This window comes from Hypomesus transpacificus, chromosome 11, assembly GCF_021917145.1.
Source record: "Hypomesus transpacificus isolate Combined female chromosome 11, fHypTra1, whole genome shotgun sequence".
NCBI classification, from domain to species: domain Eukaryota; kingdom Metazoa; phylum Chordata; class Actinopteri; order Osmeriformes; family Osmeridae; genus Hypomesus; species Hypomesus transpacificus.
The window spans coordinates 8,319,124-8,344,815 of NC_061070.1; the positions used below are offsets into that span (position 1 = coordinate 8,319,124).

At 43.3% G+C, this 25,692-nt stretch overlaps 2 protein-coding genes and 1 long non-coding RNA gene across 3 annotated transcripts; 1 reads left to right on the plus strand and 2 right to left on the minus strand.

Annotated features, from left to right (window-relative positions):
- Nucleotides 1-287: 287 nt before the first annotated feature.
- Nucleotides 288-1,667, minus strand: LOC124473999. Its single transcript, XM_047029826.1, has 2 exons — nucleotides 1,623-1,667; nucleotides 288-1,509 (listed from the first exon to the last, which is right to left on the minus strand). The coding sequence occupies exon 2, from the start codon at nucleotides 1,043-1,045 to the stop codon at nucleotides 305-307; it is 741 nt and encodes a 246-aa protein (XP_046885782.1). The 5' UTR covers nucleotides 1,046-1,509; nucleotides 1,623-1,667; the 3' UTR covers nucleotides 288-304.
- A 7,307-nt stretch (nucleotides 1,668-8,974) lies between these two features.
- Nucleotides 8,975-10,216, plus strand: LOC124474058. The gene is made up of 3 exons (XR_006956770.1): nucleotides 8,975-9,126; nucleotides 9,400-9,709; nucleotides 9,889-10,216. It is a non-coding gene; the product is annotated as an uncharacterized LOC124474058 (long non-coding RNA).
- A 7,998-nt stretch (nucleotides 10,217-18,214) lies between these two features.
- On the minus strand, nucleotides 18,215-22,644 carry wnt8b (wingless-type MMTV integration site family, member 8b). Its single transcript, XM_047028765.1, has 6 exons — nucleotides 22,574-22,644; nucleotides 22,161-22,194; nucleotides 21,182-21,320; nucleotides 20,359-20,484; nucleotides 20,056-20,198; nucleotides 18,215-18,784 (listed from the first exon to the last, which is right to left on the minus strand). Exons 1-6 carry the CDS (start codon nucleotides 22,642-22,644, stop codon nucleotides 18,215-18,217), a joined length of 1,083 nt encoding a protein of 360 aa, XP_046884721.1.
- Nucleotides 22,645-25,692: the final 3,048 nt, after the last annotated feature.

The following is a 25,692-nucleotide window of genomic DNA, read 5'->3' on the forward strand; positions in this document are numbered from 1 at the left end:
AGTCTGTGTCGGTGTCTTGGGGCTGGTTCAGGGAAGAGCGTCTTTCTCTGGCCACCATCCCCTGGAGGATACCCCCCACCACCCTCACCAGCTCCAGCTTCTCCTCTGTGGTGAAAACGCCCTGTCTCTGGAAGAGGGCGTGGTGGGCCAGGATACCAGAGAGGCTCTTCGTCTGGGTGGAGGGGTTGTGAGGCTCGCTATCGCAGCTGACGCGTCCAATGCTGCTGGCCGAGCTGCGGCCTGAGCCGGTCGATACCGCTGTCACACAGCTGGGCCTGGGAGATGTCATAGCCTTTTCCATCTCCTAGGCCTCCGCCACACTGCCAATGAAGAACGACGCCATCTTCTCAGCCTTCTTTTTCTCCCTGTGGAAGATGGCCTCTGACGTGTTGGTGTTGGCAGACAACAGGGGCCGCGGGGGCATCCGCTCGTTGACGGCGTCAGTATGGATGTCGGCGAGGACCCGGATTTTGTCCTTGGCGTCCTGCCAGGTGTTCAGGATCAGGTCCTCAGAGATACTTGTCAAGTAGAATTCAGACAAGGAACTGCCCGGGTGGTGAAGCACCAACTCGTCCATCACCTTGTCCATGGCCGAGTCACAGAGCTCCTCTACGATGGCAGACAGCTTTGCCTCTTTCCTGTCCTCATCTCTCGCCATCACTCCCTTCAACTTGGCGATGACCTCTGCCACAGTGAGGGATGCCGTGGCGAGGATATCCTCCTCTGTGAACCTACTGGGGTGAAGGGGTGTTGGGGGCATCTCGCTCGATAGCCTGTCCTGTGGCCTGGATCCTAGCCCGCTTTCCAGCAGGGGGTGGGACTTCTCTGAGATGATATCCTCGGGGACATCAGGCTGGGCTGAGCCCTGAGAAGAGGCCCGGTCCTTGGACGAAGGAGGAGACGAACAAGACCTGTTCCTTGTGGAGATGCTGCTGCTGTGGGAGGTAGCGGCAGACAGAGGGTCTTGGTGGAGGTGAAGGACCTGGTAAAGGGCCATGGCGGGCAGAACCCCATCATTGGCCACCTGGAGAACCCACTCCATCATCTCCTCTGAGCGCTTCTGCAGCTCAGCGATGCTCTTGTTCTAAGAGAGAGGGTGAGAGGGGGAAGAGACAGAAAAGGATGGAGAGAGAGAGGAGAGAAAAAAGGCAGCGTGAAAAAAGGGGAGAAAGTTAAATCACAGTACAGATACACATAGTTATTGTCAAGCTGAGTAAAAAAATATTTTGATTTAGAAACTAAACATTTTATCTACCTTTCTCAATAGGACCTTTTTGACCAGTCTCCACTGACTGTAACAAGAACAAGAACGGATGTGTTACGGACTCTCTCTACAGTACAATGACAACTAACGACACATCTTAACATTGTGTTCAACAGGACAGTAGCCTAAAGGGGACGTTAACAGGGACACTCACGGGTGGGACATCATGGCCTCTGACACTGGAATTTCATCCCGCGTCATTGGTTCCTCTGGGCGGGATGGGATTTGGATTGGTGGAAGAACACCTACATGTCGAGGATTGTCACAGTGTGATTGGTGGATCCCTCTCTCTTGATAGAAAGTGATAATTCAATCATGAATGTTGTACTTTTGATACATTAATAAACCAATTACTCACGGTAGCTGGTCTGGGACATGGGAGGCATCTTCACACATGTACCACTGATCTGCAGGCAAGACAAACGCAAAGGCAAAGAAACAGAAAGTTATCAGAGTTGTTGGAGACATGGAGGTAGATTGAGTTGAGGGGAGTAAGTGGTGTCTGTAGTACTCAGTGAGGGGATGAGGGCCGTTTACTCACCATCCTGCCTGGTTCTGACAGTTTCCCGGCCAGGTCGGAATCTCGTTCTGCTGCTGGCGTACGGGCACCAGTGCCCACATCAGCCCTGCAGCCCTTGAAAAACACACCATGTAAACACACATACATACACATACATACAAACAAACAAGGGGCGGCGGGGTGGGTGGGTGGGACTGAGGTCACAATTAGCAGTAAAACACAGCAAGAGAGAGAGAGAGGTGCCTCGAACAGAAATGATTTTACAGTAACTTTTGATATGACTTGGAAATATGACTAGATCTACCATATGTATCAAGTTAAGTCACATTGTTAAACACAACACTTAAAACTCACATAATTGAAATTCTAAATAATCTAAAGAACCAAACGTGTGTTTTCATCGTTTTAGCCATATATATATATATATATATATATATATATATAAACACCTGTCATTATATATATATATATCTATGGTTTTAGCTACAAGATAGATAACACACTTACCTTCTGTTTAGGCCTCCGTTCTTTTAGTCTTTCCTGTTTTGGGATTTCATCCATGTTTTACACTCAGTAAGGATGACAAACTCTTTCAAACGACTCCTTTGCCTTGTGATGAACATTCCTTTCATCACTGACAGATTTGGGCTGTGTTCGAAATGTCTTAAAATGCGTCCTTCCTTCCTTCCTTCCTTCCTTTTAAGACAGCGAGGTCTGTTCGAAATGTCTTAAATCTTCTCTTCCTGTCTAATAAGATACCTTGAAATACGTCACATAACGGTCATTTTTTAAGAGAGCATCTGAGCTGCCTTGCTGTCTTAATCGCAGCACGTATTACCCATAACTCTGTGCGCGGGGTTACCGTGAGCAACAAGTTAAACAGAATCCTTTGACCGCCATTGCTCTAAGTTTTTACAATTCATATTTCAGCTAAACGGTACTTGTAAATCAGCATCTGAATAAAAATGTATCGAGAAATGGGCAGTGTAGTTACTGAAAATGTACTTATTTTATTGATAACACTCCTAATTTGTAAATTTGCTCCGACTTTTCGATAACGTACAGTACCTAGCATCGCAGTGCAGTGCAGACACTAGCTAGTTGCTGCGTTTTATCATTATCCTATCAAATGAGTGAAATACAAACACAAATGTTATGAGCTATTGAGCCTATATCTAACACAAGTTTAAATACAGCTTAACTTGACTTAGTGTGACAATAAACTCAATGCAATTGACTGCCGTCTGACAAAGTGCGCTAGTGCGAGCACACAAGTACACGCAGCGCGATGACGTACATCCTGTCTTAATAGGCTGTTCGAAACAACGGTTTTTAAGATACCTTACCCCGAAGAGAGCTGTCTCGTTAGACACCTGTCTAGTAAAACATCAAGGATTAAGACAGCTGTCTAAGTTTTCGAACACAGCCTCGATTTTGCAATTCGTTTTTATATAATTTGGTAAAGTGCGTCACAATCCCTTTATGCCCTGTGACGTCATCGTGTCTAAATAGTGCGGCATCTTTTCCAAAACAATGGCCCGCCGTTTTAGACAAAAGGGTACGGATTGGGATGTTTTTAAATAACTACTCGCGGTTTTTTTTTCGCACTTTACTCCAATTGGTAGGGACATTTTTGACAGTGTGAATTGTACAGCGATTCTACGTACTGCACCCAGTGCTATCCAAATACTACTTTCATGTAATGAACCACACAGTGAGGAATCAGCTTTGCTGTAAAAATAAAAAATAAAGACAAAATCTGTATTGACACCATACCTGTCAACATTGGAGTACCAAAATCCAGGAGAATCTTTTTTGGGGGGGGAGGGGGAATTGTCGATGCGGCTTGACATTACATTCCTCCGTCCATGTAGCCTACTGTCAGGGACGGACTGGGAGTAAAAATAGGCCCTGGACTTTGATCCAGACCGGCCCAACAGAACCGGTCCCGTATACGCCACCACAGCGAGCTCCCTGCTAATGCATGCAACTCCTGTGCCTGATGTGATGCTAGTTATAGGGACTTCCACGCTTAATGCAAGCGCGCATAGCGCGCGAGCGAATCTTTTGTGGCTGATTTGAGCGAAAAAGTTTTTGAGGCTTTATGTAAAACAAACAAACAGCCACCTTTTCAATTGGTAAAACATTGTACTGTGAAGGTAATTACGTTTACGTTTCTTGGCCTGGTTTTCCATCTTTATATTGTCTCTACTAGCTAGCTTTCGATCTGTCATGTCATCTGTCAGACTTGCCATTTCTACAAGTGATTCTGTTTCAAAAATCAACCGTGTATTTTTCTCCGCCTACCTGCGGAGATATCAACAGTGCAACTGGGTTGTTGGTTGCGGCAGAGAATGTAGTTAATATTGACGGGCTCTGGTTGCGGTCACAAATATGGGTTGAAAATTGTATGATAGCCTTTGAAGTATGTGAGTACGATGCGTTTCATACAAGATCTGGCAACTGGACAACATTGAAATAATATATTGATGTGAATATTTATATAACGAGGTTTGGCCATACAAATTACGGGAGTTTCACGGGAGAAATGACAAAACGGGAGGGGGGCGGGAGATGGGTGTGAAATACGGGAGACTCCCGGGGAAAACGGGAGTGTTGACAGGTATGATTGCAAGTGTCCTGCACTATATTTTTCCCCATATACCTTTTTGAGTATCAAAGCATTTGTTTAATTTAAAGTTAATAAGTTATGGATCTGTTAATTTAATAAGTTAACAAATATGGTTCACATCTCACAAGTTCCTCCAAAAGCCAATTTTTTGTAGCCTGGTCCTAACCAGACCCTCGTACATTTCATTTGTACAGAGGGTCTGGGATCGCTCCATTGACAAACGTTAACTTCCTTGAAGGCGGGTCCTCTGTTGAAGTTTAAAACTATTGGATCTGCCCAGAGCCACTCTGATTTGACATAACCAATCGCAAGCGTTCGCCTTAGCCAACTCCTTCACCACTACTGTAACGGAGCTAGCTGCCGTAGCTGGAAAATCAAACTTTTCCCGAACCCCGTGGGGAGGAGGGCCACAACATCATGACCACCAACAAAACTCAGCAAGGAATGTTCTTACTCCGGCTTTAACCTATGGATATTCGGCAGCGTTGCCACAACTGCAGAATAGCTTTGCTCGCATCTTTGTTACTGAACTGCTCAAACTAGTGCACAACATTAACGTCATCGTTCTCAGCCACTCCCTCTGTTCGCTGATTGGACCTACAAAAAAAGGTGTATCTGAAAACCGACTTCAAAGTCAAGCTCCCAGACCTAGTACAGAAGCAAAATCCAAATTGAGCAGAAGTACGTAGGACGGGCAGAGCCAGGCTACATTTTTTTGTGGTCTCACTGTCAAACTTTGTTAGACTTGTGATATAGAGATACATTTGACTGAGTACATTTGTTCACACTGATTTCAATAGCAGATATATTTTACTAATTTCCATGTATCAATATAAATTAATATTTTTATGAAAACGTGTTTTAAGTTGTGATTTACCACCACTGGCATGTCATCGTGACCCCGAGGGGTGTGGCCCCCGCTGCGGCAGGCTTCCCTTATTTTTTTTGTATTGAAGGATGCACCCTTAGGTTAGACCGTTGAACAGTTTTCTCTCCAGTTATAACCACAAATTAAACGGCGGGGGGGAGGTGAAACCCCCTCCCTTTTTTTTGTGCAGTTTGGGCATGTCTGTATTGATCGCGAAGACTCGTCGCTCACATGATTTCGCGCTCAACTGATTTGCCCTCAAATTCAGCACAGTCTGACGGTGATTTTGTCAAAGAAGCAAATAACATTAGTAGTGAGGATGGAGAATTTCCCGTCAATCTAGCGACTGTATTGCTAACCCTGAGCCAGGGCGATGGAGGTAGGGATGAAGTGGAGGCGGTTAGCTCTACCAGAGAATGTTTAATATGGGCTAATATCCTTTAGACAGGCTCTGATGTAGGTTATGGTAAAAAGAAGAAGAGGAAATGATCATAACAAGATGGACGAGAATCGGAGTGTAAGAAGCTAGCTAATTTGAATCACGTGTGGTTGAAGTATAAAACAATTCTGGTGTCTTGAATTGAACAATAAAGTTACCGTTAGCTAGCTAACGGTTGAGAAAATCCAGTTTTCCTTATTTCTTGCCTCTCGCAAACCATTCAAATAGCCTTTCTTGTTGCGATCTAGTGATACGTATATTTTGTCATCCAATTCGCTAGGTGGCGCTGTCAGATAAAACGAGGGTCCTAGAACTGCGGTTCTGAAACTACAGCTCTCCGGCTCTGCAGGTACATACTATTGGAATTTCTTGGTCCTCATGAGTTTTTATTTCTTGGGTGTTTGGTGTTGGTAAGTGTTAGGTTTAGAATCACAGGAGTTAGATATAGATTTAGTGTTAGGAGCTAGGGTTTGGAGCTAGGGTAAGGTTTATAGTTCAGGTTACGTTTTGGGGTACAGGTTTTGGGTAAGGGATAAGGAAAACCGAAATTTGAATGGGACGGAATTGTGAGGCCCCATAAGACTAGCAATATAACCTTGTGAGTGTGTTTATTTCAGAATGAAGAACATAGAAACATATAATGTGCTGCTTTTATTGGTGTTTCACTCTCCAGGAGAATACTGTAAACTAGCATTTCTAAACCCTGCCCTGCATGTTTTTGACTTTTCCCTGCTCCCATACACCTGATTCAAATGAATGGGTCGTTATGAAGCTCAGCAGAAGACTGATAAAGACCCATTAATTTGAATTAAGTGTGTTGGATAAAGGAAAAATCTAAGCTGCAGGGCATTGGGTCCCAGAGGACTATGGTTGAGAAATGCTGCTCTAAACCTCAATTTTGGGCACCAGCCCTGTAGCCTACCATGTAGCAAGTTCAAAATGCGCATTATTTATTTTTGTTAGCTGGCTTCACCAAACCTAACAACTGAAATCCCGCATAAATCAACTTGTTAAATCACCCCAGGTTTTCCCAATCAAGCGATGAATGCGTTAACATAAAATGGACTGTGTTTGCTCCATATGAAAAATCGCAAACAAGTCATCCAGAGCCCCAAATTTTACACAAGATTAGCAATATGGGCTGCGTGTTGATCTGTTATCTCGAACATAACGGTTAGGTGGGCAGGCAGCATTAGTTACCATGGCAATCTAGCCTGGGAAAAAGTGAACCACCGTCGTGACATGTAAAAGGGTTAAACCCGTACATCGCCAAACCTGGATGGAAGTTGGCATCATCCTCACCAAATACAATAACGGTCCTTGTAGGACTCCAAAGTGGTACTACTTCAAACAATTTTAGCATTCTCACATATTGATCACCATTACACACCACCAAATGGCACCCTACACCCACTAACTACGTGTGTGTGACGCCTCGGCTTTCATGTTTGCAGTGGAATCTCTGCCCGCATGATTGGTCCGAAGTAACATACAACTTGCAACACTGCAGCAGAGGGTGTGAGTTGTGGCATTACATAGGGGGCTATATACATATCTAATGATACAGCTTTACAACAGAGTCTTTCCATAGGCCTATAGTAAATTTGTTTGGACCGGTGATGAATTTGTAAAGCATGATCCAAAATCCCTGTGAAAAGAGTATTTTACTCCGCTACTCCCTATTTCATTAACTGCCAATTGGAATCACCTGCAGAAGCCTGTGCACGCGCGCAGTGACATGATCTTGCTGATGTGCTTCCATGTAAATGCAAAAGATGAAACCTTGGGTATTGTTTATCCTAGGAAAATTGTCACCACCCTTGCTGCCACCCAGACTAGACTGCTATGTTTGTTGTTTGAAGGAAAGGGCTGCTATGTGAATCGAATCAGCCGGGAATCGAACCAACCACCTCCTGATTAATAACCCGACTCCCTGACCGCTGAGCCATCTGACTCCCCCCTTAAAACAGGGTCTGGCTCTACTTGCTGGAGGGCTGCCAGCAACTTCAGTCCCCCTGGACTTGCCGTTTCGTTTGATGACAGTCTGGTGTCCGAACCCCCTCCCCCCATGCATCTCTGCATCTACTGTTAGTAATACCAGAGCCCGTCTACGGAGAGCTTGTCCACTCTCCCATTGTATCAAATTTGGTTGCAGTTCCACTAGAGTTCCACTGGGGGGGATTGCGGGCGAGTGCAAAATGAATGGGAGTATGGAGCTAGACGGCTACATTTGTCTCTTTCGCCTGATTGTCGTTGAGAAATCTCAGATTTGATTGTAGTTTTTGCAAATTCAACATGGATTATAGGTCGTAAGTTGAATGAACAAGTACTTATGTATTTTTGATTTCTTACAGGCAGGGGCGGTTTTAGGCAGGTATTGTGATTGTGTTCGTGCCATTCGTTCGGGGGGGGGGGGGGGGTGTGTAAGGGAAAAACTTGCCCGGGTCGCCAAATGTGCTAGGACCGCCACTGCTTACAGGGTGAGTCGTTGCCAACAACACACTAGAATTATTCTTATGAATGCTGATTGGTTAGTGAAGGACTGGCTACGACCACAGATCCCGCTTGATGGCATCCGAAGCGGAACCAGAATGTCAGAGCATTAGCAACATTAGCAACAACATTAGCGAACCAAAACTCTTTCTAGCATGTGTATTGACAGGGAGAGCCTAACCTGTCAGCTGTGTTGTCGATGCCTCGAGAGAAAAAAGGAACTGCCAGAGATTGCCATAAAGCAGTTTCTCTGGCCGTACGATGTGTATGACGTCATTTTAAAAGGCTCTCTATAACAAAAAGGCGACACCCAGCAGTGTGTATTTTTTTGCCTCCCTATTCAAATTCAACATTCAAATGACCAAACAAAAAGAATAACAATGAGAAAAGTGGATTTTGAGGGGTAGAGCTCCATAGACCTCCATTCATTCTGCACTCGCCCGTTAGCGCCCTCATATGGAACTAGAGTGGAACTGCAACCAGTTCAGAACCCAGAAGTTTCCTGAGAGTGGCAGTTCTCCCCATATTAGACATTCTCTGGTAATACTGAGGCAAACTGCTTCATGTTTTTTTTAGGTACGTAGGTAAGCTGGCTAAGTGCCACCCACAAGCATAGATGAGATATATTCATTTATCATGACAATGCTACTTAAGGGTGTTGTGAAGATGTCCTCTTTGCGAGTACTGGAGCACTGACCCCATGCTTGCAACTCCTTTTTTTGCTTCCCTGTTCTCACAGGACCGCATTCTCCTCCTTCTCCGTAGTCCTCATTTTCAAGACAATGAAAGGGCAGAAAGTGACCCCGATACGAGATCAGGAATATTCTACATGGCATTACCACTGCTTTTGGTCGGGCCTTTGTTCCTTTCAAGGATGTCTGTATAGATGAATCCTTGATGCTGTGGAAAGGTAGGCTGCGCTTCTGTCAATTCATACTGGCAAAAAAGGCACAGGTTTGGAGTTAAGTTCTTGTGGTGTGTGATGTACGTACTGGCTATGTTCAGGACATGCTCATAAACACAAGATCCACAATGGACATCCATCATTGTGATGTGTTTGGGATTTCTAGGTCTGTTGTCATGACCTTGCTTGCTCCACACCTGAGAAAAGGCTGTGTACTATACGTGGACAACTGGTACAGCAGTCCAACCCTCTTTCAGCTTCTTCTGTCTCTTGGAACAGGTGCTTGTGGTACTGTGCGGGCCAACAGGAAGAGGATGCCAAACTTCACCTGCAAAATCATAAAGGGATAAGTTGAGTTCAAGGAAAACGGTCAGCAGCTTGCAGTCCAAGTAGCATGACAAAAGGGAAAGGCATTTCCACTGTCCTTAAATCCGCAATGGCTGTGTCCTGGATTACAATAGGGAGATGGGAGCTGTGGATAAGAGCGACATGTTCAAAAGTTGCGTGCCGTGTGCAAGAAACACTGACAAGGACATATTTTTTCACCTTGCTGTCCTCAATGGCTTCATTGTCCATCTCCAACTGTCAGGTGAGAGTATTCAACAATACATTTTAATTCACTATATTTTTTATCAGACTCCTGCTTTCACAAGTTCATAAAATGAAATAAAACAATGACAACTCTATTAGAATGACACATGTCACAGTGTCATTTATTAATTTAGCAGACTCAAGTCTTTTCTTCTTTTTCTCTTCTCTTTCATGCAGGGAAGACAATGCCTTATCAGGAGTACATAACGTTCCTGATACGGGAGATTCTTGACGTGCACCACACAGGTCGGCATTCATCAACTGGTGGCCGCCCTGCCTTAGACAATCCTTTCGGTCTGACAGGCAGGCACTTCCTCTCTGAACGCATGCGTAGTGCATTGTGGGAAGGCAAGCAAAGCAAATCAAGTGAACCAAACTAAGCATTTTTTGCGAGCAGCGGCCAATCTGATTATTTCTTGTAATGTACCAAACTTGTGTCATTGTAAACATTTCGAGCTTTCACAGTTTCAAGATGGAGAAACTTATCATCTGTGTAGCTAGCTGCACATCCAGTCCTTTTTGATTTGTCTGTATTTGTAAAGTTGTATTTTATTTAATAAAAATAAAATACAAATTAAGGCATGGCACAGGGTTGCAGACTTGTCTGTGATGCAGTTTTTTTTTACTTTTCAATTCAGTCCATTCACACATGATGTAGTTCTGTGCTAATTGGCTAGTCGACAATGTATGCTTAGCACACACAAGCCCTAAAATAGCTAGCGGGTATTAATGTAGCAATATATTTGTAGAGATTACGAGGAATATAATAAAGGTTTTTTCAGGTCGCAAACCTAGGTCTGCCTAAAGAAAGTGAAGCAGAGTTGGCAAGCTGATCAAAACCCTTTCCAAAAGGAATGTCCTACTCAGACGAAAGGACATCCAGTCACTTAACTATAAGTAGGCTACGCAGACGCAAACAACTTGTCTGGATTCTCACTAAAAAAGGAGGGCTGAGCAGTACTGGTATGAAAATCGTATGCACTTAAGTCCTGACCTAATGGCACTCACTGCAGCAAGAGCAGAAGGAACGGGTTCATTAAACACGTTACCTGTTTAGGTGTGTAGCTACTTACTGTCTGAAAAAGACCTTGTATGTCCAGAGGCCTGTCCTGCTTTCTCCGCTGCCCTGTCGTGGTTAAACTGATTATTGATGTTGTAAGTTTAAAGATGTGCAGGTTCAGCTGTTCCACCAGTTGTTTTTAGGTGGTCTGGAATTATGTGTTAAGGTAACTTTGGATGTTCCACCATTGGGGTTGTTCTTGTGCTCCTTATCCACAGTGGCCCACTGGACATAACTTCATTGTTGTCATTGTATTGGCCGGAGACAGAACAAATGAGGTATTTGCACACACTATTTTCTTCTGGGTGACGATTTGCCCCTTCCCAGTGGTAATTCAACAGACATCTTCCTTGGTGTAAAAATCTCACACTGTTTATGAAGCCAACCCTATTGTTTCTCTTCCTTGGTAGTGTGGAGGAATGAAATCTATGCTGCTAATCTATGCTGCTATTTCATATGTTCTATGTCTCTGTTACAATAAAAAGACAATCAATACTTCAGATATACCAACATGTGCAATGTTGTGATGATTAAATGTAATTAAGCAATGATTAAATGTCCACATTTAATCAATGCTTCAGATAAAATAAGTAATAATTATGAATATGCACCAGGACGTGACTGTATCTTTTAGTGAAAAGAGGAATGCAACAAGTCAGTGTACTGGCAGGGAGGGGCGCACTGGTTCATATGATTTGCTGCAGAGTATGTGGAAGTCAAAGCCGGTGTATGGTACCGTAGAGGGGAGGCGAGATGACCACATCATGGGACAAGAAGAGGGTACAAAGGGCCTCACAACTCTGGAGAGTCAACACCAGGTGATTAAAGATACATTCGGTCTCACTACTCTGTGGGTATAGAGGGGGAGACAGAACCGGTTTTAGGCGGTGGAGGAAGTATCCTTTTGCCCCTGGCACATCATCAGACCTTTTAGGTCTGCCCCCTGAGACATCACCAGACCTTTGGACTGCCCACCTAACTGCCCAAAGACTTCCTTTAAAATCTAATAGGATGAGGACATCCTCGCCCCATCGTCTGCTGATCAATCACCTGACAAACACCTCCCTCTCAGGAGGGGTACAAGACCTGTGTGCCCTGCACAGGTCCGGCAGAACTCTCTGACTTCTGTCAAGACTATTCTCACAAAGGCCTTTGTCTTCTCCACCCTACGAAGTGAGACTGGTAACATCGATCGAGATTGAGACACCATGGTGTATTGTTCTCATTGTTTGATTTGCATCATTTCATATCTTATTAAACTGCAAATAACTTGGTCTGGCATTTAAGGGCCAAACCTTATCTCAGGGGGTGGACACCGATCTGCGCATGGGGTGGCACTGGGTATTCCTCTTGTGGGTGTCTGGATGGAACGTGCACTGATTAGCGCACAAGCTACAGATGCCTTGAAATGCAGAAGATCCTTGTTTTCCAAACCAGACATTCTGTAGAGGTACCAGGCAACAGTGGTCACATCCAAGAAGTGAAACCTGACATTCTGTAGAGGTGCCAGGCAACAGTGGTCACATCCAAGAAGTGAAAGAAGACTCGGATGTACCACCATTTGTTTTGCAGCTGAGAGGATACATTGTGACACACTGATCCATGAGATCTACTCCTCCCAGACGCTGATTGTACAGTTTAGAAGAAAACGGCCTTTGGATGTTGAGAGTCTTATTATCTTTCTTGCTCCATGTCTGGGCCTAATCTGGTGGGGACTGGCCAATGCAAGAAGAGACCACGCGGATCACTGAACTATCAAGCCAATGTGCGACTGAGCTTTTCACCGATGCTGACAACAGAGCAAGCTCCTCTTCCTTCTGTTATGAGTTGCTTTTCGCTCTTCAGCTTCAGTTGCGCTCCATGCAGCCTGTCGATTCTGCATGTGCCAGTGTCATAGATGCCCTGTTGTTGCAATGCCTGAGTGAGTGGAATGGTGGAGAAGAAGTTGTCAAGGAACATGTGATTCTGTAAATGTAATGAAATGTAAATGTGATTATTTTGCTGTACTTCATCACAGAGGCGCATGACTACTTCTGCATTCATTGCCAACTGACTGACCTGAGCCTGCCCAGCTAAACCCTGATACCCTTCAAAACTATATGTATCCAGAGGACCCTGCTCTCACCCACACTTTCACACCCCAACGTTTGGGTTTTGGGGGATAAACAGCCTGAGAGACAGGCAGCCCTTGAAGGGAATAATCTGCTCATCAATTGATAACAATTATTCTGGATAGACTGCTGAATGGAAGGTTTTCTTGAGTGCATCTAACACTGGTCTGATTTTGAAGAACATATCAGCATTTTCTGTCTCCTGTGTGTAATTATTAACAAAGTGAATGCACCTTAGAATCTGCTCAAATCTGTTCACTGGCATGGCATTTGCTATCAAATCACGATGAAAGCCCATCCTCTGATGACCAGTACATTCCTGATCTTGGGTATTGAGGTATGACATTACCATATTTATTCCTAGAAATGTCTTAATTTCATTTTTAGTTTTAGATTTTATTTTTTTGGAGTACTTCCTTTGATGTTACCAAATGTTATTTTCCTGCGAGGGTCTACTTCTATAGAAGGATTGACAAGATATTCAGTTTTGACACTCATCTTGGATTTGAGAAAATGTTGTTCCACTTAAAACAACTGGCCAATGGGTTGCAATGTATGGGATGATGCAACAGTGTCCACTGGAGTGGCTGAGGTGCAACTAGACCATCAATTCATGCATATACAAGAAAAAGCGTTTTGAATAGCTATCCACTGTGACCACTATACATGAAAGGGTTATGCAAGGAGCACACAATGCCTTGCCTTACTACTGGGCAACACTAGAGCATTTTCTGAGGTCATGCCCTCATTTGACATTTTATCAAAAGTCCTGGGATCTCCCCGTCTTTTGTGGCTGAGAAGCTTTTTGTGATTTTTATGAGTGCTGTTGTTTGCAGGACTACAAGAGTTTGATTTAATGTGAAAACTGAAAGGAAGAAAATGGAAACCGCCACAACCTTACCTTATTAATGTGCAATACAAGGTTTTGACCACCACACAGCGATCACACTGTTAAAGCACTATACTCCAAACCTGCATCATTAGAGTAAGGGTTATGGTGGTCTTTAGAATTTAACTTTCCTTTTGAGGCTGTTCCCAAACCATAACTTGATTTTATTTATTTATGTATTTTGTATTATAGTTTGATCCTAACAAACTATGGGCCACACTGACAGTCAAGGTAGTTACAAAAATACACCAGTAGATGGACTCATTGTTCTGTGACCAGCCGAAAACCTCTTTACCCGGTGATGAAACGTGTTTAAATATTGACAGAGTATTTCAAAAGTGCATCTCTATCTTTTCCGCTCTTTCAGAGTTCAAAGCAAACACTTGAAATACTCCACCAATATTGATAAATGGTTACAGAACCCCTACATTGCTTCATTGATTACCAGGTAAACTGCAAGCAAGCGTACCTGGTATTTTTTAAATGTGCTGAGTGCTCACATGGTTCACAATTGCCCTCTATCAACCACCATCTAAAATGTATTGCAAAGGACCAGTTAATCAGATACCATTAGCACCCCTTCTAGGTTTTATGCCATCAACACAATTCCATTTCCACAGCAGGGACAGAGCAGGACCTCCTGGTGTTTTCCCATGCTCTGTGTTTCCTGTGCAGACAACTGAACCAGGCTTATCCCTCTGATGCCCTTCTTTTCCCATTCTCTTCCGTAGACAGATATCCACAGCATGGGAATTGGCCACCCTGCTGTGCTGAGAAGGCTCATATCTCAATCCTGCTGATGCTAACTCCAGACTGCTGAACCCCCCTCTGTGACACAGCAGTGATGGGCAAATCAAAGCAGTTACGTCCTCTTCAGTCTTGCCGTGGAACATGTCAGGTAATAGTCTTGTTACAGTAAATATTAATAAGGACTAATTATATATCAGACTATAACAAGTACCTGACAAATAATTTACTTGTTTTGGGGTTTGTAGTGAAAAGAATAAGCAACTTCAGTTGCAGAAATTATAAAAAAGCCTTGTATGAATATAAGTTTTACCTCAAAAGTCAACATTAGAAAACATGGTACAATGTTGTTAAAATGCATTCAGGGATTCCACAGATCCTCTCTCATCTATTTTGCTGCTCTTTCACGTCCATATTGACCCTACCCCTCTGGGTGTTGTGTGTCCAGATCCCTTAAGCCATAAATCCTATTAGTCAAGGATTCTTGGGAGCATTAAATGTAATTTTCCTATTTTCCATGGCTTGAATCATCACTTCACAAAATCTCTTCATTTTGTCTATATCAACTAGTATTCTCTGAATATTTACTTGGTGAAATGCAACAGTGGAAATGTAAGTTATAGTAGAAGACTTTTTAAAAACATTACATTTTAGAGTAAATATATGGATATCCGAATGTTATTGTTTTCTCTGTTCTTTATCTGAAAGCGTTTGATGCCATTTTGTTGCCACCAGCAGTGCAAATTGGCTGCCCAGGCGATAAGAGAGAGCAGCTCTTTAATCTCTCACTCTTCTTGCTTGTTGTGACATTTTTCTCTCCGCCACCTCAGGCTCATGCCCCGGTGCAAACTGGACCTGGCAGGGCTAGCCCCCCCCACCCTGACCCCTCTAAGGTTTGGATGGAGGGAAGACAGAAGTTCAGGCCCCTCGGTCAGAGGTCATATCACTCTCTGGGGGGAGGTGGTACCTGTTGTTTGTGTGTGTGAACCATGAGTTACACTGCAATCTGCAAGTTTTTTTTGGTTTGGTGTGTCATTAGGAGGAAGTGTCTGTGTGTAAAAGAAAGAGATTCCAGGACTTTCAAGACCAGACATGTATTAAATCAGGCGATCCTGATATTGTAAACGAGATTTGAAACGCACAGCCCAAAGGGATTAGAGTGGGGTCAGTGCTACCGTAATGTAAAGCTTTAGACTGCCTCTGAGGTGGTCCCGATCAACTGGAGTATGAGAGTCATTACTGTATCCTTGTGGACTCAGATCTCCTGGCTGCTGTGTGAACCTCAGGACCAGGACATCCAGGTCCCCCAGGTTAAGCACGGTATTATCCACAGATCCCACCCACCAGAACAGGATTAATCCACATTTTCACAATGATTCTCTTTCATCTATGCTCCCACTGCAGAATTGCTCTCGACTCAGTGCGTAGATAGTGTCACAGGTGTGTCTGGTGTTTGGGCTATGAAACAGCCAAATATGGTTTCCCACAGACCAACATTGTGCTGTGTAAGCAGGTGTAGCCCCCTCAGAATGATTTTAGGTCAGTGGCATGTTTTCTACCGAGGATTAAGTGAGGCATATCCGTGATCTGTGAACATCTGTTCATACAAAAAACTGCTGCCTGGTGTGAATTATCAGTGTCCGTTAAAGTACCTTTACAGTAAATATTGGTAACCACTCATACAATAGATCGTTTGAAGTCATAAGTCTTTCAAAAGAGTAAAAGGCAGGCTATCAAGACACCGCTCTGATCCAATCACTGCTACAGTCCTTTATTTACTGTAAATGAAGGGCTCTGCATATTCATTGTCAAGGATCAAATCACCCTTTATTAAACTGAGAGGGGCATCCTTTTGAACCGAGGCAGAGGATTGTGCTCCAAAGTTTTAGGCAAGGCTACCTATAATGAGTGTTTTACTCCCTAGCCAGTATGTGCCAGACCCACTAAGTTTGATGACTGTGTAGTTGATGAGAGGGTGTTACTCAGCATGCCAGTCTTGGCCCCAGTCAGCCCCCAGGGGTCATTCCAGGAGGGGGGAGTTCTGATTGCAATCATTATTTCATAAATAAGATGTCAACAAGGTGTTTCCTTGACACTTTATTGGTTAAAAAGAGGAAGGTGCAGAAATTAACTACCCCCTCCTCAATGGTGCCCCTAATCTCCTCTTTCACTTCCCATCTCATCTAGAGGGCTTGGGCTTGGCTACCATGTGCTACTGTTGGGCCTGGCACTTTCTATTTGCAGGTTGGGTGGGTATCCTGGCACGCATTTGTTTATAAAAACCACTTGTTTGGGCACAATACTTGAACTAACTTCTATTGAGGGAACAGTGTGAATCCGTGCAAAGCCTTTTCCCAAAGTCCTTTTGAAGGCGACGGCCCATTGAGCGCGGAGGAGAAGGGATTAGTTTCCTCAGCAGTGGCGCATTTCCGAGAGAGCTGATTAGCTCGGCATTCATTGTTAAATCGAGCAAAGAAAGGCCCTAGAGGAGTGAAAGGATCCAAATAGTTGGACCCAGGAATAAAACAGCCGCAGGAAGCCCAGCACAGGCAACACCAAGTTTTCCCAACATTTCTTCCTCTCTTCTTCTGAGGAGGGGCAGTGTAAAAAAGGAGATTAGCATACAAAATTAGAGGCAGGATGATTTTAAGGGCGACTTGCTTAATGCCGCCCCCACCTTCCAACCTCTGTCTCGACAAAGTTAATTAAACTAGTATTAAACAGGGAAGAAACACTGGGGAGTTAGGGGGCTCTTTGAGGATTACCATGATGAGGGGTAGAAAGGGAGGTATTTGTAGAGGCGAAATTGAGAATGGTGGAAAGGAAGGAAGACAATAATGAGAAGTTTTCTCATGTTGTTACTTGGCCCAGGGCTATCACATCCCCAAGTGAACAATACTTAAAAGCCAGGTTGTGTGCACTGCAGACTGTTGATGGAATTCACAAATATAGAAACACATTTTATTGCTGTTTTTGCACTGTTATTATGTGTTAGTCACTTTGGCTTATGTCTGTAAAATAGAAAAAGAATATATGAAAAAAAAGATTGTAGATTATACGTCTTTAATTACAAACATTTTTATAAAACAGTCATACACGTAGCTAAGAAAAAAGAAAAACTAGGAAAACTTGTGCAATAAATTAAAAATGTACAGAACAAAGTGCTTCATTTATTTACAATTAAATACATCCTCTGGGAAGAAGTTTGGGAGTCAGGTGGCTGAGTAATCTGAAGGTTGCCAGTTTGATTCCCGGCCATGCCAAATGATGTTGGGCATAGCCCTTCACCCTACTTGCCTCAGGGGAATGTCCCTGTACTTTGATCCCTCCCTAGAAATGTTTATCTGTCTATGGAAAGGCGGAATTAATTTGTCATATGTCTCAGGAATAGATGTTCATCAGTGGTAAGTTTATCAGTGGAAATAATGAGAATAAATAAAACCAAAAAACCTCTGAAAATATAAATTGAGGAAATGTACAAAAATATACGTTTAAATATATTTATACCGTAAATTCTAAACTCTAAAAGCATCCCATCCTTTTATCTATTATGTAGACTTGCAGACAAACTGAAACACCTTTCTCCATCTCTGACCTTTTATAAGAACACTGACCTTGTCCAATTTAGACTTTCAAATGTTTGTTTCTGAGCACATTGACTGCTGATGTGGCAGTGATAACACTGCACAGCACTGCTCAGTGCTTCTTTCTCAGCCGAAGGTTCTTCCTGCGACTGCCGGCGCTCTCATTCTTGCCCCTTTGGCCCCCCTTCTTCACGCAGAAATATTTGGTCACTGTCTTCCGGCACTGCTCACACTTCACCGCGCAACACCAGTGGAACTTACAGTTACAGCTCGAAACCATCTCTGCTTTGCGCTCCTCTACGGCCAGACCACACTCCCCACACAGCCTCTTGCAGCTGCGCTTCTCCCACTTGCTCAGGCTCTTGCCCTTCTTCAGACACTCACGCCCCTCTGTGCCTGGCAGGCCCAGGGTGCGGTTCTCCAGGCAGTAGTCAGGAGAGTCCTCCAGGTGGACCAGCTCCTTGCGGGAAATGGAGCTGAAGGTCTCAGCAATGGCCCCCCGGCTGGCTGCGCTGTTCCCGGCCCCCCTGAGGAGGTCCACCTTGAAGGCCCGGTGGTACTTCTCCTTCAGGTAGTTGCCCACCTCCCTGAACTCTGGCAGCTGCAGCCAGCAGGTCTGAGTGGTGCAGCTCCCTGAGACACCGTGACATTTACACGTACGCTGCATGGTCCCTTTCACAGCCTGAGAGAAAGACAGAGTGATAGAGAGAGCAAAAGAGACGAGAAGAAAAATTGAAAAATGTTCATAGTTTTATTTTCCATTTCATGCTATTGTAAGACTGTGTGTGTGAGTGCATGTGTGTGTGTGTGCCTCTCAATTGATGTGTTGTCAAATTGAACCATTGTAAACCAAGCCTCCCCACTTGACAAAAAAATTGTAAATGAAAACACTGAAGAAAAAAGGAGTTCAGAGTTCATCCAAGAGTTTTTGTCCGTTTCGTTCTCTCTTAGTATTTCCTGACTTTACTCCACACAAACAGCTGTCGGTTGAAAAGGAAGGTTTTTTTTATTCACAGAAGGGAAGCCCTTTCGTTGGAGGTGAAAGTTGACATTGAGTCTCATTGTCCCTCCGAAGAAATAGGAGTATTTATTTAACGTGACCATTATCAACATGTTTTCTGCTGAGAAAAGACCCAATGAAGAACCCTACTGAGAGGAGAAATTAAAAAGGACTTTTTCTCTTTTTTCTCTCTTGTATTTTTTCAGTTACAATAATGCTCCAGGTGGCATGGGGATCCTGAGTCGTGACAGACGGGAGCGCAAGCAGGGGGGTAAACAATGAGCACTTCAGCTGCACGCCTGTGGTCCCCACAGAATCCCCGGGGCAAAACAAAGACCAACATAAATGTAGGATCCTTATTGCAAGAATAAAACTAAACACTTATTTAAGGAGCAGAATAATTTAGAACTCTGTGAAATGTGTGGCTCCCCAGGCGCTCTAATTAAGCTTGCACCAGTGATCCTGCGATTCTTGTGTTGAGGTCTTGTCAAGAAGGACATTCAACAGAAGTAAATAGGCCCTTCTGGTACAACGAACACACTGTTATTATTGGGGACAAGTGGCACATCACTTATCGGGACCTGAAAGGCACACTTGGGTGGTACACTCGCTGTAATTCTGAACAGGAAAAGAAAAAAATGATTCAAAAGGTACTTTACATTGAGAGGTATGTTGGGGGCCGAAAGAGATTCTCAGATCGCAGACTTAGACCTTGAACTACAAGACCTCCCTACTACTTCTGCAGTCTTGATGATTAATTCCTCTGAACATTATCTATGGTTTGAGAGAAACAGGTTTGGCCCTAAAATGTGTATTTGACGTCAAATATGATATAAGCCAGAATTAGTCAATGTATATAGAAGCTTGTTTGACCATCTCTAGTCACAATGTGCTAAAACTCACTGTACCTCTGGGGTCACACAGAGCTGTGTTGTGACATATGTGTACAGTACCTTGCGCCCAGCCTCGTTGTTGTGCAAGTTCATGGCTGCCCGTGCATCCTGGCCAGTCTCTAGTGCGTCAACAAACTGTTTGGAGATTGCCTCACCGAAGCCCAAATTATCACTGCAACCTCCCCATAGCCAGCCATGGCCTCCTATGGCAGATGGGGAAAACCTTCAAGTTATTTGCATTCCCTAGGTGACTTTCAATTTGTGACTTGAACACACATTTCTTGATAAAGGTTTGTCCAAATTTGACTAATTTGTGTCTTTACCTTGAATTAAGACTAAGAAACAAGTGCCTTCTTGTCTTACCTCGCTGTCCATTTCTGGTATCGTCACAGCCACAATTGTCAAAGTCCCCAAGACTACAGTTCCTGGTGAGGGTATACATGACTCCAGCTGAACTAATAGCATGGACAAAAGCTGTCTCACGGTTTGCTGTGGATGGAGAGGCCCAACAATAATCATTTCATATCCTTTAAACCTGATTAATCATTTAATGGCAGAACAGGGGCATTCTGTCTTTGATTGCTGTGTCAGTTTTGCTATTCATTGCATGTTCCCATCTTACCCATGCTGAAAATGTAGTGAGGGCACCAATCCTTTTGAACAACAAAATCTTCACTGAATAAAGCCCTCCCCCACTGCCCCTGTGACCCAAACCCTCATCTTTCGAGTGGGCTTCCATTTCAACCTCTCTCGGCCTCACAATATCCTTTATCTGCTATTTCTAGCCCGGTCATTAACACATTGGGTCTAATTGCCTTGGCAATGCCTTGTTTTTAAAGGGCCTTAACAGTAGGGGAGAAACAGTAGGATGTTGTGAATTGGATTAGTGTGTTTGTTTTGGCTGGAGCGACCGTGGTCACACTGTAACCCATCACAAGTGAGAAGTCAAACACCAACTCTCTCTCTAACCGTTGAGGAGGAGACAGCTCTATCTGGGATTAGCTCTTCTGAGCAAAAGTAACACTGGTAGTCTAACACTAAAATTCAGTAGCAAATTCACCTTTTCTTGCATATCTCTCTAACTGAAAATGATGAAGAGACTAGAAAACAGTAATTCCATAATTTAACCCAATGAAGTCAAATCTACTATGTTGTAGAGTAAGCGCCACAGCGCTTCTGGTCTTACCGCTGCGCAGACTGCTGTGGGTGGATAACTGCAATGCCCTCTCTGGGCAGTTCCAGCGATCCCAGGCAAACTGGTACTTGCACTCCTCAATGCCACTCTGGGCCCCTGCCGCAACACTGCTGGAGTAGATTAGATAGGCCTGGGAAAGCAGACAGGAGTGGAATGTGTCACTACACCATCATGGTTAAACAAAAGCCCTGTGATACATATAGTAGGATATTCCCCAAATATCAGACACATTTTGTTTGTCTGTTTTCTTTACTATAACATTCTAAGAGTATAATCGGTCATAGCAATTTGGTACAGATGAAAAGTTGTCCAAAAATTAAGCCCTGCTTGAAAAGATAAGAAAACAATCTTTTTTTTTTTTTTTTACAGTAGAACAAAACACAACAAAGCAAAAAGACAAAAAATGATTTCAAATCCGATTAGACCAAACATTATCCTACTTTCTGAACCTGATTCCCAACCCTGAATTGAAGGTCCAAGCCCTCTTTACAAGTTCACCCTCTCCACTTGTCTCTCACTACCCTCTCGGCTCCTTTTTCAGACTGCGTGAATGATACATACTAATACGTCTCAAGTGGTCTTTGGAGAAAGTGAGGTACCACCTCTCTCACAGGGGTCTGGCTCGTTAATGATGGCCACCCACCACATCTCTGCCCGCCCTTGCCTTCAAACATACACTCAACCCCAAGCTCAGGGACACACAGCGCTTCTGAAGGATGTCCAGTGTGTGAGAGCTAGAGCATAATTTCCCAAGCACCAAAAATCATTCGTACATTTCCAGGATTGGTTCTTTTTGGCTTACCATAATAAACATGGAGGAATATTAATACTTTAGGGAACTAACTATCTAATAACTATCTAAGACACGCAAACCAAATGCATGTATGGGGGTGTTTTAGTAGACATCTTCAGAAAAAAGTTGACTTTTTATTTTGGGTCAGGGTAGGAGATCAAAAGAATGTTGGCTTACCTTGGGTCCAGTCATCAAAAAATTATTCACTGACCTGGAAGAGAAGACGGCTTATTAACTCAGAGAAACTAAGTGTCTTTCACAAGGCGGAGAAATTCCTCCCTGCCTTCTGCATCTAAGCTAACACCTCTCATTAGTGCACAAGCTTTATAACCTGTCAAAAAAACTCAATAGACACCAAAAAAATAAACTGTTGAATTGTACAATAATACTTTTAAACTCTTGAATAAGAACAGAAACAACCTACAGGCACCAAGAAATATTCTCAACATACCCCAAATTATTCAGTGGGCATTTCATTCATTATTTCCCCAAACAAGTAAATTAAGATTAATTTTAACATTAACTCAACATTGATGGTTATGGAAAAACTCCTGCTCCTGTTTGAATGAAACAAAATTGATCAAACTTACCAACTGCAGCAGGATCTCATGTGAGCCATCAAAATTAAAATGTAATAGAAGGCCTCCAAATGCATGAACATCCTGACAGGTGACTGGCAGTAGTTCTCTAACTTTGAAAAGCCGACAGACAGTGCGACGGTGGAGAGGATACAGAGCTACCTACATACAGGACTCAACTCAGGCAGCCAAGGTTCTCATGTGGGATTCGAGGGGGCTCTGAAATGGAGCCACTCTCATCCCAACAAGAGATTATCTGCTTAATTAAAGATTTTCCCCTTCTTACTCCCTCAGCCAATCAGAACTTCTGCACCAAGGAGAGATTGAAATGATCAAAAGGGCGCCCTGAGCCTATAGCTGAGAAGAGCTCTTTGCTCCCGCTAAGCAATGGTTAGAGCCGACTAAATTAATATGAAATCAGAACACATTGACTGATCTGTCGAGTTTTGAGCACTTACAGTTAATACTTCACGTAAAGAGTTTGATACAGTTAACTGATCTATGTCCACGGATTAGTCTACTGTTGTTATCTTTTGGAAACAAATATTTAATGGAATTTATATTAGCTTGTAAGGATTCCAGTGTGTGGGTCTACTCTTGAGGAAATTATCCTGGTTTATCAAAGAGCCAGTTTGGGAAGAATGCATTCGATGTTTATGTTGAAAAAGTTGAACAGTTCTGCCAGTATTTTGACTGAATGTAGCCTAGGCCTACTGCAGAAACCACTTATGTTGGGAAGAGAATGGCCTACACTTTTAATGTTTTTTTTGTTGTGTTTTTTTGTTACAACCTATGTAGTGTAATCAAGTGATACCGCATGTCCCCCGTAACCTAGTATTTAAAGTCGTGTCTGTGATTGTTTCGGGATATTTATTGAAACAAATCCGTTGAAATCGAGTCGACATATGATGGCGATAATTCATAGGCCCACATATTTAGAAATCACTAGAGTGGGTGCTAACTTTTAGTCTGTGAATAGGCAAATTACATATCTGACATATGACAAATCTCAACATGACAAAATGTGCATGAAGAAAAAAATCACGAAGCTTAATAGATCGAGTTTACAATAAATGGCCAAATGATTGAGTTCCAAAGGCTTTATTTTACTGCTCAAAAGTGGAAGGTCTGTAAGATTAAACTGCTAAGATTCTTCAACCCATTTTGACCAGCACATTTATATCGACACACGTTTATGTAATAAAATTAGTAGGCTAGTTGGCCTCCTCAATAGGCAAACGCATCAACTAACTTATTTAATTTGGGCTAAACACTACGAAGGATAACTTAACACTTTAATTGCACCAAATAAATACGCTAACATCTCCGTTAAATGTGGGGTATTTCAGAATGGACAATCATAAAATAAAGGATTTGGGGATCCAAAGAGATTAGTATCCGAGACATTGATACAATTTAGCATTTGCATCACTGATCCATCTTTTCGGGTTATAGCCACTATGACCCTGTCGACCCTTTGCTAAAACCCTTTCCGTTGACAGTCGTGGCCTATCTTATTGTGTGCAAATTAGTTTTTGAAAATGGTGATTTCCACGGTTGGAGGGATGTTTTTGGATGGTTAGAATTTTTTTTTAAAGCTAGATTTATGCGTGTGCTATGAGTTGCCTTGATAAAACATAGGCTATGCTTTGTGCATTCAGTGAGTGTAGCCTTAGCTTCACACAACCAAAAATTCAGCAAATCAACTGCGCAAGTGCCATGGTCTTTATGTGTGGAGTTTGCGTGTTCTCCCTGTTCTTACATGGATTTCCTCCAATAATTAACCCAACTTAAAAACATAAAGAACAGATCGCTCTCTTGCCGATGTCCCAGGCTGACCAGGACGTGAGTGATCGCCTTGAAATGGCTGATCACTGCTTCTGGTTGCCCGCGGAGGAAGGGTAACAGGGTGTGAGAAAAGAAGTGAGGGAATTTCATAGGCCGATCGGTAGGCTACACGGTCGGTGGACACTCGACCATGTGTGTGTGAGTGTGTGTGTGTGTTTGTGTGTGTGTGTGTGTGTGTGTGCGTGCGTGTATGTGTGCGTGTGTGTGTGTGTGTGTGTGTGTGTCGACGCTCCCTGCACGCGTGTATATCAGTTCGCTTGATAATAACGTAAATTTATTGTTATTCTCCTGTTGCGATGATGACTCCTGGCGCTGTCTTAACCGTGCGTAAAGGAACTGGCATAAAGTGGTGCTATTGGATTTTGAATAATTGATAGATACTGTTACCAAACCGGTTGAGATAGTTACAAAAAAACATTCGAAATTGTTTGTTACTTTAATGCTTTAACTGACACAGTTTTTCAAACATGATGATTTAGGCCGGTTCTACAGATGTAGCCTAACATAAATAGTATATACTTTCAACTGCAATTTAGAGGTAGCACTGTAGAGTTTGACCAAACTGAGCTAAAAGTAGCCTACCAGTATGACCACACCAGAGTGTTACATGCAGTGGGGTGGATGGTCTGACGGAGATCAGCCAATGGATAGAGGGCTGATGTCATTGGAAAGATCTGGAGCTCAAATCGAATAGCTGTGGTGCAACCTGGACTGCACACTGACACTCTGACCCATTGTTAAAATATGTCTTGCTGTCTGGGCAGGGCTGTGAGTCATTAAAACGGACAATAACAGAAATCACCATATCCTTACAGATTAACATTGTTAAAAGACATATCCTTGGAAGCTCTGGCATATCAATTTTTGTCCAGTAGATGGAGCCAGCGGACTGGTTATAACATTATGTGGTTAACTTGAAGCCTGAGCCGTTTGCTTCCTGTTGGAAGAGAATGCCCGGAATATGAAATTATTCCTGCACCCTTGTGGTGTGCGTGACATGCAGGCATGCACCATATGCTCACAGTTACACATGGGTGGAGGACAGCAAGGGGAGGAGGCTTGGTAAACTAACAGTATAATTTAACACTAGACTACATTACTAACACTGGAATTATTTCCACCTTTCAAAATGTTCAACCTCTATCCCTTACACTGATTTAGGACCTAGACTGTAGGCATTGATATTCATGTGTAGAGGAGTGAATTTGTGCACAACTAAGGTGGATACAGTGCACAAACAGGACATTATGGAACCCCGTACATTAATGTTCTACCGAAGAGAT

Coding starts and splice junctions, on each gene's coding strand:
- LOC124473999 (XM_047029826.1), bottom strand. CDS start 1,045: ATGATGGAGTGGGTTCTCCAGGTGGCCAATGATGGGGTTCTGCCCGCC.
- wnt8b (XM_047028765.1), bottom strand. CDS start 22,644: ATGTTCATGCATTTGGAGGCCTTCTATTACATTTTAATTTTGATGGCT. Junction 22,195..22,573: donor ATGAGATCCTGCTGCAGTTG/GTAAGTTTGATC, acceptor CTTCTCTTCCAG/GTCAGTGAATAATTTTTTGA. Junction 20,199..20,358: donor TACCAGAAATGGACAGCGAG/GTAAGACAAGAA, acceptor CATCTGCCATAG/GAGGCCATGGCTGGCTATGG.